At 51.1% G+C, this 18,195-nt stretch overlaps 1 protein-coding gene across 1 annotated transcript in view; it reads left to right on the top strand.

The window, feature by feature from the left end:
• Nucleotides 1–9,105, top strand: part of LOC309684611 (E3 ubiquitin-protein ligase TRIM36-like) — a gene marked incomplete at both ends in the record, with an annotated part of 29,072 nt that extends 19,967 nt beyond the window's left edge. Inside the window, 6 exons of the mRNA XM_082500488.1 lie at nt 4,400–4,546; nt 5,626–5,721; nt 6,654–6,907; nt 7,559–7,683; nt 8,225–8,518; nt 8,804–9,105. Of these exons, the coding sequence (XP_082356614.1) occupies nt 4,400–4,546; nt 5,626–5,721; nt 6,654–6,907; nt 7,559–7,683; nt 8,225–8,518; nt 8,804–9,105 (1,218 nt within the window). The remainder of the gene's footprint in view (nt 1–4,399; nt 4,547–5,625; nt 5,722–6,653; nt 6,908–7,558; nt 7,684–8,224; nt 8,519–8,803) is intronic.
• Nucleotides 9,106–18,195: the final 9,090 nt, after the last annotated feature.

The following is an 18,195-nucleotide window of genomic DNA, read 5'->3' as shown; positions in this document are numbered from 1 at the left end:
CTCTAATGATTTAATTACTCGCTGCTGCCTCTCTTCCCTGGACAGAGTGCCATGGAGTCGCTGCTGGGCGCATCCGTGACCGGCGTGGTGTATTTCCTCTTTGCTGGCCAACCTCTCGCCATCCTCGGCAGCACCGGCCCCGTCCTCGTGTTCGAGAAGATCCTCTACAAATTCTGCAAGTAAGGCTGGCTGCTGCGGCCAGGTGCTGCGAGCGCCTTCAGAAGAAGGCAGGGATGGAGAAAAGATGTTTTTCTTAGTGGTAGTTGGTAGATTTAAGTTGTCTTCTGTGTCACAGACATCACGCGCTGCTGCTTTAGTATGTGACGGTGCAGGAGCCCTCGGTCTCTGAAGGATGGATGGGTGGTTCAGGGTTTTTAGAGTTAAAGTGAAAGAGCAGGAGGAGGAGAAACCACAAGGATATGGATGCCCGAGATGGGCTGCACAGGGAAGATGAGACAAATGACTCTGGTTTGGGAATGAGGGAAGATTTGCTTTCCTCTCAGTACAAACTCGGGCACTTTTTTGCATGTTTTTTGCTGGAAGTGGAAATATATTTTACCCACATATCCAAACAGTTTTCTGGTCAAATGTTTTGATGATTTTTGAAAAAGCAGGAGCTTTTCAGGCAAAATGGATATTTTCCATGACAGTCTTTTTGTTGTGGCAACTGTGATGGGAGATTAACCTCTCTTATTGCAATTAAATTTATTATGAAGCCCCAACTTGCTGGCAGCGGGTAACTGGGTGCAAACCCAGCCGCTTTCGCTGTTAGGGCATCGGGGTGATGTGGGAGAACACCACCTTCCACAACAGGGACCTGACCTCAATTAGCCTCCGAGGCATTAACACAAGGTAATTGTTAAAGAATGATAATTAAATAATTGGCCTCTCCTCCTGCGGGCCCACACCCTGCGCCGCAGCCCCGAGGCTGTCTGTCGTAGGACGTGGAAACTGCATTTACCATCCGCAGCCTTGACACGCTCCTGAATTGCTGCCGACTTTCCCCAAAGGAAGGCACGGCTCGGAGCCTCTTGCTGCCCTTTCCACCCTGCGTTTTCTTTTGCTTTCCCAGGGACTACGCACTCTTCTACCTCTCTCTATGGCGTGCATTGGGCTGTGGACCGCCTTCTTCTGCATGGTGCTGGTGGCCACTGACGCTAGCTCTTTGGTGTGCTACATCACCCGCTTCACCGAAGAAGCCTTCGCCTCCCTCATCTGCATCATCTTCATCTATGAGGCTCTGGAGAAGCTGAGTCACCTGCGAGAGGCCTACCCTGTGCACACGCACAGCAAGCTGGACTTCCTCACCATCTCCTAGTGGGTTTCTTCCTCCTAAAGTGCCGCTGCCCCTTGGCAGGAGCTCAGGGCTGCACCTCCATCGCCTTCCCCTCACCTCTGTCTTGGCTTCTCTCCTCCCAGCTGTAAGGGTGAGGCACCGACCCATCCCAGCAACGAAACCCTGCAGTTCTGGGAGAGCAACAAGATCAATGTGTCTGGCATCACCTGGGAGAACCTCACGGTGACTGTAAGTGCCCCGAGTCACTGCTTCCTCGTGCCGCGGCCGTGGCGTCCAGGGGCACTGGCCTGGTGCAGAGCTCAGAGCCCTTCAGGTGATGATGGGCTTCCAACTGTGCCAGTGCTGCTCTGAAAAGTCGTTATTTCAGTCTAAGGTGTGGGTTTAACCCCCTTGGGCCTGGGAAGGAGAGTCCACCTCATCCCTGACATGGTGGGCAATAACTGTTATCCTCAGGACAGCGGTTCTGTCTGGGAGCAAGGTTCAGTGGGTGCTTTGGTTATTGGAGAAGTTGGAGGACTTCAGTTCATGCTTGAAGGCCATAATTAGCTTCCTTAATTGGTTCCTAGTAACTCCAGGCCTTGCTTTCTTACTCAGCGCTGTCTGAAGGTAGGTGCATAAACTTGCATGTCTGAGCAGCTCCTTGGGCCATTGTTGCTGGAAGCAGAGCTCAGGCACAGGGTGGGACGCTCTTATGGACATCTTCACCCCCCTTGGCTGTGTCCTGTGAGCCCGCCCCCTGTGAGCCCGCCCCTGGGAAGGGACAATTTGTCTCTTCTCCTTTCCTGTCACTGTTGTCTTAGCCCTCCTTCCCCGTTCCCTCTTTCACTCTCCCCAAGAGTTTCCAGTGTTTCCTTCCCCTCTGGTGTCTTCTTCAGCCACGGTTACCTGCCGTTCAAGCGGAGGATGTGCCATAGGTCTGTGGTACGGTGTCCCATCACATCTCCTGTCTCCGCTGTCGTGGAGAGTTTCATGGACCTGCCTGTAGACACGATGGCCCCTACACACCTGAAGTCCTCTTCAGGCTGAGAGATCTGGGGCTGTTCAGTCTGGAGAAAAAATGGCTCAGGGAGACCTTATTAAGGTGTCTCAATGCCTGATGGGAGGGAATGAAGGCAAGGGAGCCAACTGTACCTCAGGAGTTCCCAGTGAGTAGACTCGGAAGGTTGTCAAACCCTGGAACCACTGGAACACTGCAACCGCCCAAAGAGGTTGTTAACTCTCCACCAATGGAGATCTTCCAAACCCTCAGGAGTTCCCAGTGAGCTTTGAATTTTGAGGGTGAACAAACACTGGAACAGGTGTCTCAGAGAGGTGGTGGAGTCTCTAATAACGGAGTTATTCAAAACCCACCGAGAGAAGGTCCTGAGCAACCTGCTGTAGCTGACCCTGCCTCAGCTGGGGCTTGGACTACACGGTCTCCAGAGGTGCCTTCCAACCTCACCCATTCTGTGAGTGTAGAGGACAAAAGTAAGACAGAAAGAAATGAGAACAGATCCCCTTGGCCACAAACACCTTGGTCTCCTGTGGAGAGGACCTGTGATGAAGAGAGGAAACTTATAATGAGGAAGGAGTAGCAGAGATGGAGTGTTATGCACTGACTGTAATCCTCCATTTCCCATCCCTCGTGTGCCTCTCCAGGCGGGAGTGAGAAGAAGAAATGCAAATGCAAATGAAGGAGTAATTTGAGCCTAGGGAAAAAAAAAAAAAAAGTGGGGTGGGGGAATGGTCTAAAATATTTAGTCATAGTTTCTGACTATCCAAGTCTACTTGACTTGGCAATGAACTGATAATTTGTAAGTGATTTCCCTGTCTTTGTTTTGACCCATGATCATCTTTCCCCTCGTATCATCTTGAGGACGGGGAGCGAGTGAGCAGCTTGGTTGTTGTCTGGCTGCTGGTCAAGGTTAACCCACCTTTCATAAACCCGCTTTCATTCACAACCAGACTGGAGAGCACTTTGTAACGTGTGTGGTGGGGATGGGAGAAGCAGATACTGGGCTGATTGTTCTTGAATTCTGAGAGAACTAGACGAGGTAATCTGCTGACCTCTTCGGTCTCTAGCTTGCAGGCTGTAATTCTTACTTACACGAGGAGATGAATAAAAGTGTGCAGTTTCCGTTAGGTGTGACTGTGCACTGCTGTGGAAAAACTGCTTCCACAGACTAACAGCATGACTGCAGTTTTTGGAGATGTCTGCCTGCACAGCTAATTTTCCTGAACATTTCCTTTGTCTTTGGGCTTTTCACCATAGCCTAAGATAACATTTGGAGCTTGAGAGTTGGTTTTGGAGATGGTCTGCAACCTTAGCTTTGAGTGTCCGTGTTTATGCTACTTTATGTGCCTTTTAGATGGCTTTATCTGTTGCATGATCTTGGAGTTGAGCGGCACTTTTTCCCTCTTTGAGCAGTTATTTCAACACGCTCAGTTTTTGAAAGATGAGTTTTAGTGAACACCAGGTTTTTTACAGTGCTGTTTAAGCTGTTGCTGGAATTAGCGCTCAGCATGAGCAACTTGTAATTGGAGTCAGACAGAAAAATTGAAACACTGGGGCCTTTTGTCTTTAAGATGGCTGTGACTGGTGGTGGTGGCTGCGTTTCATTTGTTGCTCCAAGAGCAATGGCTATGTGGCTGGTCAGAGTCTAGCTTAGACCTCAGTCATTACAGTATTATGTCAACTCTTGCTTTAAGAAACAGTTCATAGGTGTTTCAAGAGATGCCGGTGTGAACAGGGTTAAATTTGACAGGGTGGACATGTTCTGTATTGCATTTACATCTCCGAACTGGAGTGCGGGGAGCTTGAGGTGTGCAGACAGCTTCAGGGATTAGCAAAATGGTTGATTGCAGTATGGAGGCTATGTGATGTGTACACAGACATTGCTACAGGTTCACTCACTGTAAACCTGGTGAAACTGTTTGTTTTCATCTGCTGGCTTTCACTGGCATGGACAAATGTAAAAGGTGGAAGATAAACAGAATATAAAAAATACCCACTGATAAGTCAGACGCTGCTGTGGGATAATTGAGTGTTTTGGTGGTTTGTTGAGCACCTCAGTTTTTGGAAGGACACCTGCATTCTCTCTGCTCTCTTTTTTTTTCTTCCAGATTTTGATGTGTCCAGAACATGAAATGGAGAGGGTAAACATGTACTGTGAAATCTGCAGAAGGCCTGTTTGTCGTCTATGTAAACCGGGTGGATGTCATGCAAACCACAGAGTAACAACCATAAGCACTGCCTACAAAACCTTTAAGGTAAAAGTAAATATTGTTGGACCTGGCCTTAAGAAGGGGGAAGAGCACTGAGCCTCGGGTTTAAGGGCAAACTTCCCCTGGCAGGATGCCAGGACGTGTGTTTGGAGGACACTGAACGAGTCATGAGGCATGCTGCTGTGCAACATCTGTTAATGTATATATTAGTGTGACATAGTGTGCGGCTAAGAAACTAAACTATATTTTCTATGAGGCTTCAAACAGAACCCCTTAAAAGCGCTTCCACCTTATGTTAGCCAACTGTGCATCAGTACTGACCAATGCAGAAGGTTTAAGAAGTTAATGGTTTACAATCTGGCTTTTTTAAGGCAAGTGTCCTTGTGGCTTGGGTTAGCTTATACTTCAGAAGCACTCCTGAAGAATCTGCATCGGCAGTTATCGGCTGGGACGCTGTATGTTTTTGAAGTTGCAGAGCTGTTGATTCCCTAAGCACCATACAACAGGGCAGCCTTGCAAACACTGCTTTGTTATTAAAGAATGATTGCTGCTGCCTCCTCTTCTTCCTTTGCTTCCTCTCTTGCTCACAGGAGAGAAAAAAAAAAAAAAAGCCCATCCCAGCCTGCCTTCTGCTCTTTGGCCTCCTCGCCTGTTTGCAAGGCTTTTCCTGTACAGCTGTTAACTCTTGCAACTAAGGAAGTGCAGAGACACTCCTAAGTTCAAGTTTCCAACCACTCATTTTTCTAGCAAACCTTACTACAGATGAGTTAATAACCTATGAGGCTTTTCTATTAGTTCTGGTAATGTCTTGAAGACTCGTGTTCCTAGCCTAAGAGAGAAGGTGACTGCTGTGGCTGGGGAAGGATGAGCCAGCTGAGGCTGTCACCTCTTCTCCTCAGAGGCTGTGCCACCAGTCCTGCACATGGCAGTGGCCTGATGTCCCGGGCCAGTCATGGCGGGTCACTGAGCAGTTCTCCGCAGGGTTGCTGCTCATAACTGATGGCAGGCTCTTGTCCTCGTAACTACAGAAACTGAGTGCTGGCTGGGTGGCCCACCTGTGCTTGTTGTCAGTTTGGGTGGGATGCCCTTGTTCTGCCTGCCAGTTTGCTGTTTTCTTTTAACAGGAGAAGCTTTCAAAAGATATCGAGTACCTCATCAGTAAGGAGAGCCAGGTGAAAGCTCGCATCACGCAGCTGGATCTGCTGCTGAAAGAAACAGAGGTGAGAGTGGCTTGTGGGTTGTCTGGGGATGGACCTTGCAAGGACACAGCAGGGACTCCAAATGGAACAGTGAAGTGTTCCAGATCCTTTGGTTTTTTTTTTTGTTAGCCAGCAAAACCATTTCTGAACAGTTTGTGTTGGTTCTGAGTCACAGACGGTAAGACCTAATCCTGACAGTGTGGGAAATTTGGGCAACCTACAGAGGGAAGTTAAGTTTTGGGTGCTGCTGTGAATTTAATTGACATAAAGCTTATTTGATACCTTACCCAAAGAGAGGTGGGTTAGACTTACAGCTCTTGCATATGAGTGGTGCTGCACAATTTATGCTGTCTGTTTACCTTGAGGATGTTGCAGTGAAGTCAGAATTAAGGGCAAAATCTCCCTGCAGAAGAGTCAGAGCTGGGAGCTCACATACGAGCTGAAAAACGCAATGGCAAAAATTGGCAGGAGCTCCTGGCCCTGCCTGTATCTTGCTGCAGATGGCCTTTGTGCTTCATAGTTCCTTTAATCCAGGGCACTCATCAGAGGTGGCACTACAGGGCATAGGGGAGAAACTGGGCTGGACTCCCAGTTCAGGGTGACTGGGGAAGGTGGAAGAGCACCTAGGTCTTGGGCATGAAGACTTCAGACGCTGACTTGCTTTTACAGTGCTTTTCCATGAACTATTTAGACAAACGCTGTGCGTAACTCAATACATAATCGGAGGAATAATTTCCTGCTCTTTCCTCTCTGTGTTAACGTAGGAGACGCTTACTAGCTTGGGTGCAGTGCTGATTGCATTTTCAGTGTTGAAGAGCATAACAAAGCTCGTTAGTCTTGTCAGTCAAACAGATGACTAGTTTGCTCTGATCTCTTGAACAACCCTAAGTACATTTCTGTACACAGCCACAGTGCTGTGGGATCCGTCTAAAATGTCTTTTGTTCCCTCCTAGTGCAACAGTGAAAGAGCTAAAGAAGAAGCATCTCAGAGTTTTGAGAAATTATCTCATGTCCTGGAAGAGAAGAAATCCGCAGCTCTTAGGGCAATTGAAGCTTCTAAGAATTTAAGGCTGGAAAAATTGCAAACACAAGCAGAAGAATCTCAAGGGCTCCTGGAAAATAATGGCCTTGTAGGACTTGCTCAAGAACTGCTTAAAGAAACTGATCCATCTTGTTTTGTTCAAACAGCAAAACAACTTCATGTCAGGTATCTTATTAATTATCTTCCGTTTGAGGTACAGGTACTGTTCCAGGGATGTCTGGTCAGTCATATTCTTTGGACACCTGCTAGGAAAGTACTGAATGCAAGTACTTTGTGTTGCAGAGCCTCAGAGGCGGTCCCGGTACCATTCAGTAGAAATTCCTATATTACAGTGTGCGTTAAAAAACAGCCCAGAGGAGGGGCTCTGTCCTGCGCCAACGCCTAGCCTTCTTCAGTAGGACTGCAGTGGAAGGGTAACCCATTCAGCTCACTGATACAGTCCTTTGCTCAGAGATTGCATCGGGTATTTGCAAGTTAATCTAACAGGTCTCTTCTGGCTTTAAACTCTTTGATCTGAATAGTTGTGCTCCATTAGCGCTTCACACGTATTTTGTTCTTTGAATGTAATGCCCCAAATTGTTAAAATGCTCTGCCAACCAAAAGATTCCCTGTTAGTTATCTTTACACTGATGTACAAAAGGCCTTTAAATTTTGCATTTTAATTCTGTCTAGAGAGACAAGTTTCTGGGACACGTGAGTAAGTACCTGAAAAGAGAACTTTTTTTAAAGCAAAACCTAGCGGTTTTGCTTTAAGGAATGCACCCATGTGAATTCCTTTTTCCCTCTTCTGCCATCCCTCTGCTTCTGTGCTTTCAGAATCCAAAAAGCTACTGAATCTCTGAAGAGCTTCAAGCCAGCAGCTGAAACTACTTTCGAGGACTTTGTGATGGACATAGCCAAGCAAGAAGAGATCCTTGGTGACTTGTCCTTCCATTCCAATGGCAAATTATGAGAGCATCATGTCTTTCTTGAGTTATAGCTTTAAGGGCTTCTCTGGAAAGAGGCAAAACTTGTGCAGGGCTGCAGTTGCAGAACTCAATCTTGTGACTTGCATTGTCCCTTCTGCCTCTGTGATTCTCAAGGCATTACCTGGCAGCAATGCTAGCTTCAGCTTTGATAAAGAAGCTAAGATGCCATGGCATTCAGAACCAGTTTACATTGGCTTCCAAAATATTGTAGTTAAGTAATACTAGGTCTTCCTAGCAGCTTTTTGTCGTGATTGCATGACAGAAAAGAATAGGTTTTTATATGGTTTTTTAGTTGCCAGCAAAAATAAATAATACAACTTTCAAAGTAAAACCAGAAAGGATTTAAGTGCATGAACAGACCCGTCCTCATCTGCACTCTTTGACTGAGTCAGATTCCCCCCCCCCACTGTCCCCCCAGTGCTGTAGCCACTCAACAAAGGGCTTCTGTGTTTAATTCTAAAACAACATGTATCTACATTTGAGGTTTTTTTCTCCTGAATCTCTGTCATTCCAGGTCTAGAAATACCAGAAATCAATGAAGAGCAGAGCAAAATGTACAACAAAGCTCTGATCAGTTGGGAATGCCCTGGGAAGACAGACTCAGCTGATATCTATGTTCTTGAGTATCATAAGCTTAATAGAGAAGAGGAGAGTACAACGTGGCAGGAGATCGAAGTTTGCAGCAAGAGCAAAGTAATATCTGATCTCGATGACGACAGCAGCTATGCCTTCAGAGTTCGAGGATATAAAGGATCCATCTCTAGCCCTTGGAGCCGAGAAGTTATCTTGCGTACGCCTCCAGCCCCAGGTATTGGGTTTTCTTATGTCCACGAGCTGCTGGTGGTGTTAAGAGCTGTAGGTGGTTTCCAGTAGCTCCCAGACTTCTACTACACTGTTACCGGTTGTATAAATGTTTAAAAGCACTGTTAACAAACAGGTTAAGTAGGTAGCATACTGAGACTGTGTTAGCTTGCGTAATGTTCCTGGTAGCCTTTAAAAGCGAGGAATTCTAGTGCCAGCGTGACTTAAAATATAGTTTATAAGCACAGAAATACTTAACTAAGAGAAAATTTTTTGGGATGCTGTTTTTCAGTTCTCAGTTTTCTTTTTGATGACAAATGCGGGTACAACAGTGAACATCTCCTGCTGAACCCAGGAAGAACCTCTGTGGAAAGTAGGGCTGGATTTCCTCTACTGCTGGGGTCTGAGCGCATGCAGGTCGGATGCTACACAACCCTGGATTACATCATTGGCGACACTGGGATTGCCAAAGGGAAGCACTTCTGGGCTTTTCACGTGGAAGCCTATTCCTACCTGGTGAAAGTGGGAGTTGTTTCTAGCAACAAGATACAGAAGTTGTTCCATAATACCCATGATGTGACCAGCCCAAGGTAAATTGCAGACTCTTGCTTAATACATGTTTTGTATAAGGAGATGGCTTTTTAAAAAATAAATTAAGAGCGAGCCTGGTCTCAATTAGTATACAAGATGAACCTAAGCAGTGGGAAGTGGCTTGAAGGATATAGTGTAAGCAGGTTGTCCTCTTCATCCTCTACTATTAGTAGGAAGATGTTCTAATTGTCCAGAGTCCTATTTTCTTTCTTTCTGGGAAAGAAATCGGGTTTCTACAGATATCAAGATATGTCAGTTAAAGCAAGAAGGTTAAAAAAGAGAAAAAAAAGCATCATTTGCAAGATTGAAGCAATGCTTAGTTGTCAATAGTAAGATTCTGCCTTAATTCCCTTAGCATACTAGGTTTGGCAGCCACTCAGAGGTACAATGTTCACTGTGCATATCTGTGTGTCTTTGCTGTAGCTTGCGTCATGGTGGATTCCAAGTCACTGGCTCATCCCAGGCTATAGATTTGCATATGACACTGGAGTGCTACTGAGCACAAGCCAAAGTGCAGTGGACAAACCAGCAAAAAGATTTCCAGCTCTCAATTACAGTTGTAGTAAGCCTGGATGTGTCTAGGAACTGCAGGCTGGGAGGCTATCTCCCAGGGGCTCTTAACTTTTTCATGAATCTAACAAAAGTGTTGGCCTTCTGCTGTATAACATACTGAAATTATAAAAACGCCAGTGTCTCAAGCTTCTGAAAGTCAGATGGAGACTTTTTGAAAAATGAGAAATTAGATCCTGATTTTCTCATTTCTCCCGGTCCCTGCCAGGAGGGAGCGAAGCTCAGCCCCGCTCCCTCCTTTTACAGGGAGGAAAACAAAATGGAAAAAAGAAAACCAAATTGTCCTATATTAGAAGTGTATAATTCCATTTTAAGGGTAGGGCAGCAATAGGGCTGGTACCACAGCCCCCCAGCCCCACAGCCACTGTGGGTCACCGGCGTAATAATGTACCTCTCCGGTAATAAAAGTATCTTTTGGGAAGGGGGGAGAGATGGGGACTCTCCTGCGCCGGGACCTTTCCCCTCCAGGGAGGCAGAGCCGGAGCAGTGAGCACGGTCCTGCCCGGAGGGCAGCGTGGAGGGGACGCGCACGGGCATCCCGGAGGAACAGCAGCAAGGAAACCCCGGCACTGCACCTTTCCCTTCCTCCGAGCCTTTTTCTTTTCCTCTTTTTAAGGGCTAAACCAGTTTCTTCCCCCTCTGACCGTCACCATGGGGCACTGGCACCAGCAGCTTTGCAAAACCCCATCCTGTAAAAGCCGCCTGATTTTGGCCCTGTTTGGGGATGCGCTGCTTCCATCCTTACAGAGCAAACTGATAGATTTGTTTTTCTCCCCCCTCCCCATTTAGCAAGAAGCACCAACGTGCCGTTGTCGTTTTGGGTCGGTTTGCTGCAGAAAAAGGCTCCCGCAGGGGACGGGATAAGCCGATGGCAGGAGGGTCCCTGCACCCATCCCACCGCTGCTGGTGGAGGGCGGCAAGGGGACCTTTTCTTCGGGGTTGTCCTCTCCTCCCGGGCTCTGCAGCCCCACGCCGCAGCCCAACGACCCCCCCGAGATGGGAAGAGAGCACGAGAACCATCTCTGCTCAACAGCTCAAGAGGAAAAAACAAAATAAACGAAAGAGATAAAATAATACAATAGGATGAGATACAATAACGCAGGAGCACCCGCCCCACTCGTGGCACTACTTTTATTCTCGGCCACTGCAGTGATTGGGGGGTTTGACAGGATGGACCTTCCAAGGTCCCCTCCCACCCAAACCAGTCTTTGGGTCCATGACTGGAAGTGTCTGAGGTCAGGTTGGATGGGGCTGCAACCAACCCCGTCTACTGGATCCCAAACCACCCAGAAATCCAATCCAAACTGTTCTTTGGGTCCGGTTGGAGGTGTTCAAGGTCAGGTTGGATGGGGCTGGGACCAACCTGGTCTACTGGAAGGTGTCCCAGCCGATGATGGGGAGGTTGGACTGGATGGACCTTCAAAGGTCCCCTTCAACACAAACCGTTCTGTGGGTCTATGACTGGAAGTGTCCAACGTAAGGCTGGATGAGACTGGGACCAACCTTCTCTACTGGTTCCCAAACCTTCCAGCCCAAAAATCCAACTCAACCAACCCAAACCTTCTATGAGTCTGATTGGAGGGGTTCAAGGTCAGATTGGACAGGGCTGGGACCAACCTGGTCTGTTGGAACCCAAACCACCCAAAAATCCAACTCAACCAATGCAAACCATTCTGTGGGTCTGAGTGGATGTATCCAAGGTCCGGTTGGATGGGGCGTTGAGTAACCTGCTCTACTGGAATATGCCCCTGCCGAAGACAGGGGAGGTTGGACGAGATGGACCTTCAAATGTCTCCTCCAAGCCAAACCAATCTGTGTGTCCATGACTGGAAGGTCCGAGGTCAGGTTGGACGGGGCTTGGAGCATCCTGAGCTGCTTGAAGCTCTCCCTGCTAATGGCCACCCCACCAGAGGTTGGCGGTTGCCGTGTCACCACGGTCAGTCAATCAGCGATGAACATGTCACCCTGATGTCACAAGAGGTGCGTGGCACACCCACTCAGGGGGTATAAAAGGGCCCACCGGGTGGTGGGTCCCACACTTTGGAGGAACGTCCATAAGATGACCTCCAACATGGCTGTCGCCACCAAGAACCGACCTGCCAGCGTGAGGCGGACCAAGATGGACTTCTGGGATGGGATGGAGCACACCTTCGCTATGTCCAGCGTCACCGCTGAAGGTACGGCCAACCGCAGCCACCTCTCCGGCAGCCAAGACTCAAGGGCTTGTCACCATTTCGGAGCCAGCCCTGACACTTGGCGTCTGCCACCGCGTCGCGGCTCAAGGGGGAGATGTTTGGGGTGGACCTGAGAGCTGGTGGAGATGGGGCCTGACCTGGTTCTTCTTTGTTTTTTCAGAGCGAACGGCCGTCTGGGATGCAGTGGCTGGCTACATTCAAGACCAACTCCTGCTCCACAAGGTGGTGCAACACCCGCGTCCTCCTCATGCACCATGAGGGGTGGTGGGATCCCCCTGGGGCGTGGCCTGCTCTCACCCTTCAACTCCTCAGAAAACAGGAATCTCACCCCAAAAGTCCCCACTGATGGCCAAACGGGGCCTGTGCAATGTTGGTGTCACTTCTGGTAGGGCTGATCCAGGTCGCTGGAGACCCCCCCGGGATGGCCTCGTCCTGGTTCTGCCCAAACTCCAGTGCTGGTTTTTTCTCCTGAGGAGGGGAAGGACTCAACATCTCCTCCCCAAAGTTCTCCCCACCGCCCAGCTCGTGCCTCCAAACGGTGGGAGAGGGCAGGATCCAGCCTCAAGCACCATCCCTGGATGGGGGAGGTCACCTCCAGATCTTCCCTCTAGCCAGTCCTCACCCTCCCACCCTTCTCGTCCACTTGCAGGGCGTCCGAATTCCCACCCTTGGCTCCTTCGGTACTGTCCTCGAACGCGTCCAGGTCGGAGATGAAACCGTGACTATCCAGAAGCCGGTGTTCCACCTGGCCAGGAACCTTGCTGTTGTCCACAACCTGATGGACAACAAGGACTACCTGCCCGGTAAGATGGCTGACTGCACGGTCATCTTCTCTGAAGCAACTCCAAAGTCCAATAATTGAGTGGGTTTGAGTTTTTTTGGGGCAATGCAATGATTGTGACACACAAGCTGTAGGACACGGGCCACCGGGTGAGCGTCTCCATCCTTCTCCTGTGGTTCTTCCAGGCAACAAGGAGCTGGAGCCCCTCAAGTACTCCAAGGTGGCCGTGGCAGCCGCCGTGTCCCGGCAGAAAGTGGTGGACTGCATCCAAGGCACCACGACCCTCCTCTCGCACTGCCTGGGGAAGGGGGAGAATGTGGCCCTCATCCTGAGGGAGGTGGGGGTGCTCCTCATCGAAGGCACGAAAGTGCACGTGAAATTCTACCGCAGCTTCCTGGAGAGGCTGTCTGGGAAGGAGAACTTGGAGAAGGTTGTCTTCAAGGTAAGCATTTTGGTTTCTCTGTGGTGCGTGCGGTCCCACGGCAGTGTTCTGGCACTGCTTGTGTGGGGTCCCTCAGGACACGTTCAGCCACTCGGTCCAGGTGAGAGTTACGGTCCTGCCAACACTTGCTGCCTCAAGCTCCTCCGACACTTGAGTGCCTCAGCCATGTGGGGGATGTCCCACCGTTTTTGGCCTCTTCCAATGTGGGGTGCTTTAACCACGTGGAGGGATGTCCTGCCATCTTTGGCCTCCTCCAACACTGAGACCCTCAACCACATTGAGGATGTCCTGCTGTCTTTGGCATCCTCCAGTGTGCAGTGCTTCAACCACGTTGAGGATGTCCTGAATCTTTGTGTTCCTCCATTGCAGGACATGATTGTGTCCCCAGTGGTACCCGTGGCCTCACTGAGCTTCTCCGGCCGTGTCATCCTCTTTCCCAAGTGAGTACGTTGGCGGCTGTAGCCGCTCTTTGATGCCAACGCCCAAGGTAGCATCTCTTCCTTGTGCCGCTGCGGGTGTCCTGGGGACACCAGGCGGCGACTCTTGATGATGTCCCCAGGCCGCAGTCACTCCCATAAGGCAGCTCTGAGGGGAAAGACAGAGGAATTTGGATGACATTTCTTCCCGTGGTGGCCTGGACTTCTTTGCTGGGCGACTCCATTTCCCAGGCCCGTCCTTGGGGATGGGATGTGGTAGACTTGGGAAGTCAATGGCCTTCATGGCAAGTGGCCGCAGGAAGTGGCAAGTGCTGGTGGTGCCATGGGTCATATGGGTGTCTTCTCCTTCTTTCCAGGTTTGTGATGGAGTGTGTGCCCAAACACCCACCCAGGGCTCTCCTCAAGACCTCGAGACAAGTCCCTGGTGAGGATGTGCAGACGAGAAAAGACAGTTTGCCAGCTCTCCAGCAAGGTGGGAAAGGTAAAGCAGCTCCCAGCTCTTCTCCATGGGACGGGCAGCCAACTTCTGCCATGTTGTGGGGAAATGGCCGACGCTGAGCGCCAAAAGGCTCCGACTTGTCCCAAAGCTTCAGGCCAACTCCTGAGGGCCTTTTGTCCTAACGATTTGTTGGTGTCACCAAAAGAGAGCCCCGGGGTGGGATGTGCCCAAGGGTACAGTGGGAGGATGGTGGGCCAAGGCCTTCTCCTCCCCCTCTTCCCCTCAGAAATGACACCTGTCCCCTCCCCAGCACCACCCGGCTCCTCCTTCCTGACCATCATGATGATGATGAAGTCGGAAAACCACATTGGAAATGGTGCTGGTGTTGGGGAGGACACGATGGGGCTGCTAGAGGAGCAGAATGTCCAACCCTCAGACATTTTGGGAAGGGGCCTGAGCACCCCCTGCGTGTCCCTGGGTGGTCTGGCAGCGTCACAGCGACGCTCTTCTGAGGAGGTGTCTTCTTTCTGGTTCCAGTGGGGTTTCCCGGTTTTCCCTTTCCTGCTGCTCCGAGCCCGACTCAAAGCAAAACACCGCAGTTTGGGGAAATCTTGGAGCTGCAGAAGAAGAGGACAAGGTCTCTGGCCAGGTGAGGCTGAAGGCTCAGGGTGGGCGGCCACACGGGGCCATTTTACCCGGAGAGGTGGGAGACGCTCCATCCCTGGAGACATTCCAGGCCAGGTTGGATGGGGCTTTGAGCAACCTCATCTGGTTGAAGACCTCCCTGCTCATGGCAGGGGTGTTGGACTAGATGGACCTTCAAAGGTCCCTTCCCACCCAAACCATTCCATCAGCCTGACTGGAGGTGTTCAAGGTCAGGTTGGATGGGGCTGGAACCAACCTGGTCTACTGGAAGGTGGCCCTGCCGATGACAGCGGGGGGCGTTGGACTAGATGAACCTCTAAATGTCCCTTCCAACCCAAACCATTCCATGATTTTCTGACCCAGCAAGAGCCCGTTCCCCAGCCCTGAACGCTCCTTGGTCATCACCACCCAAGAGTGGTGAAGGCAGCACCTGGAGGGGTGGGATGTGGCTGCTGGGAACACCCCCATTTCACAGGGCTGGATCTTCTCCAGCTCTTCAGGAGAGCCCCAGCGTGGTCTAGGGACAATGGGACAGCTGTGTGTCAGATGAGGGTCCCGGCACAGGGGGTTTCCTCAGCCAACCTGCTGCTGGCTACATGAGGAGGCACGTGGCTCATGGGGAGGGGCAGAAAGCAGCCCCAAACCCATTGTGTCCTCAGGTAGACCTCTCCCTTTGTGTCCTTCCAGGCGGCGGTTGGTGGTCCCAAGGGTCTCCTCCGACACAAACCAACCCATGACCAGCCAACCCAAGGGCAAAGCAATGCCCAAAAGACGACATGGACGCAGAGCCAAGAGATGGCAGCCAACCCTCAGTCCTATAGAGGAGGAAGAGGAGGAGAAGGAGGAAGAGAGGGAGGAAAAGAAGGAGGAGAAAGAGGAAGAGAAGGAGGAAGAGAAGGAGGAGGAGGAAGAGAAGGAGAAGGAATAGGGGAGAAAATCCTCACCGAACGCACAGTGCTGAAGGCGGTGAAGGCCGAGTCCTCCCATCCCCGCGAAGCCTCGGCCTTCATAACGTCTGTAATAGCCGTATTATCGGCAACGAGTTCTGAGGTCAGCCTGCTCAAGGAGCCTGCCTACGGGGCCCTCCAACGGCCACCACCGAGCCGAGGCAGCAAAACCAGCAAAGCTGTCCCTCCATGGAGAGTTCAGAGAAGACTTTAAAGGACAGTCCTGTGAAGAGTCCCTGGAAGGATCCCCGGAAGAGTCCTCCAGAGAGTTCCCTGCTGAGAACCCTCTGTCACCCGCTGCCAAGAACCCTGGCCAGACCCCCGGCTGTCCCCCAGCATCGGCCACCCCGCATGGCCCAACTGTTGGAGGAGCTGCTGAGGAGGCAGTCCCAGGAGGTTTTGACCCGCTCGCTGCTGCCACCAGCCGTTGTCTCCTGCCAGGCTGTGCCTAGATCGGGAGAGGCGGGTGGCAAGCAGGCCAAGCGCCCCGCGCCACACGGCACCCCCAGGACGCAAGAGACCTCCCCGTGGGACAACATCCCACCCAAGAAGAGGAAGATGGTGGTGTGCTAGGTGGAAAAACACTCCAAACCCCTGTGGGAGGGAACGCCGGAGCGGGACGGTGCCGCAGTGGGCAGCAGCAGGCAGCACATGGGCAGCAACAAGCGGAGGGCATCTGATGGCAACACTATGGCCACCAAGCGACGCAGAAACCTGGTGGATGCTGGGGGGCAAAGTGCCCCACGCTCGCCCAGCCTCTCTTCATGGGCTGATAGAGAAGGCGTGGAGCACGCATCCCCACCGCATGCGACCCGCACCCACCCACTCCAGCCCCAGCCCCACTCTCCCACATCTCTCTCTCTTTCTTAATTCATTAAAGGTTTGATGTTTGGTTCACAGTGCGTCTGCCTGCGGTCATTCCTGCAGTGGGAGGCGCGGGGGTTAACGCAGCCCGTGCCGCATGTGTACATCTGACCCTCCACCTCTTCACCCCTGTATATGAGGAATCCCCCAAGGTTGTGGATGGAGACTGTCCTGGTTTGAGATAAAACAGAACCAATTTCGTTCAGTAACTTCGCTTCTTAGCGGGGCCTCTTCTAACTACTAAAATAACTGCATATTGTGCAGACAGTGTTCACTCTCTCAGAGAGATCAGACCAATGTTTATAGCTGATGCCCAGGCATGGGATGCAGAGAGGCTCCTGCTTATACTTATTGCTATAGCCCCCACGGCCAACCAACTTTGTTATTTGCCCCGTCGGAGGGTCGGAAGCGGAAAAGCATAGTGGGGTCCCACCTGGAGGGAGGAGCGGACAGGACAGGTGACCCAAAACTGACCAATAGGGTATTCCATCCCATCTGCCTCATGCTCAGTAGAAAAGCTGAGGGATCAAAGGGTCACGGGCTCTTCCTTCAATGGCCGATGTCTGAGGAGGACTCTGTTTGTCTGCCTGTGATCCCAATCCTGACTCTGGATCCGGAATCCAGTTCCCGTCCGTCACTGAGTCCAGCCTGGGACTGCCCCAGTGCCAGCCGGTGACGTGATTGTCATCTCGGGAGCTTGATACGGTTTTGTATATATTTTTCATTATTTCTTTTTATTTTATTATTAATATTTCATTAAAGTAGTTTAGTTTCTTCTAAACTCGTAAGTCTCTTTTTCCTCCTCTGCCTCTCTCTTTGTAGAGGGGTAGAGGGGAGCATCTGTCGGTCCTGTCTGGGGTCCCTCGGGTCCCCAGTGGTGGATTTGGCCTAAACCACGACAGATTAATTGGCGCCCAACGTGGGGCCCGAACAGTGCTCCACCAGAGCTGTGATAAATTGTCCAAATAGTTTGAATTCCAACTTGCTCCGAGATTAGAACAGACAGCTTGCATCATGTCGTTCTTAGAGGCAATCGTGTATCATGCCTTTAAACAGCTTTGTTGGACCTTAATGCAGTCAACTTGGTCTAACCTGCCAAAGGTGTTGCAAACTTCATTTATTCTTTGTCTTTTTATGCGAAGGTTTAAAGGTGCTGTTTTGGTGTGGTTCGCAATTCAGATGTATAACACGATGAGTTGGGTAACGGCTCTACCTGTATATCTCGGGCATCAGGTGATGGATTCTGTTATTAATTATACTTTCGGTTCTACCTGGGGGATGTTTACTTCGCCCTTTGATACTTATGCTGATGTGACACCCTCAGAGCTGGGGCATGGAAACCTTCTGGGCTCTGAGGATAAGGACTGGTACCTTGTTAAGATCGTGATTTTGTTGTTGGGGCTCCTGAATGTGGTGCAGGGGTGGTTTCATGTGAAACATCTGTGCAGGGGGAGCTGGAGGGGACCGTGCGCTGCCGCCACTCAGACCCGCGCAGCCGCTCGGCGATCTGCAGCGGCACAAAACGCGGCCCCGCCCGGCCCGGCCGCAGCCGCCCCCCCCGGAGCAACGGCACCACCGGCAGCCGCCCCCCCCACCGCAACGGCACAGGCGCCTCCTCCTCCGCCGCCGCCGCCTGCACCGGCACCGGCACCACCGGCAGCCGCCCCCCCCACCGCAACACCACCGGCCCCTCCGCCGCCTGTCCCGGCATGGGGGCTCGTCCGGGCTGGGGTCCCTCGGGTCCCCAGTGGTGGATTTGGCCTAAACCACGAC

Source organism: Vanellus vanellus (assembly GCF_965231255.1).
Source record: "Vanellus vanellus genome assembly, contig: HAP1_SCAFFOLD_319, whole genome shotgun sequence".
Classification (NCBI taxonomy): domain Eukaryota; kingdom Metazoa; phylum Chordata; class Aves; order Charadriiformes; family Charadriidae; genus Vanellus; species Vanellus vanellus.
The sequence above is the reverse complement of the archived record's forward strand: the minus strand, read 5'-3'. Positions and strand labels throughout refer to the sequence as shown.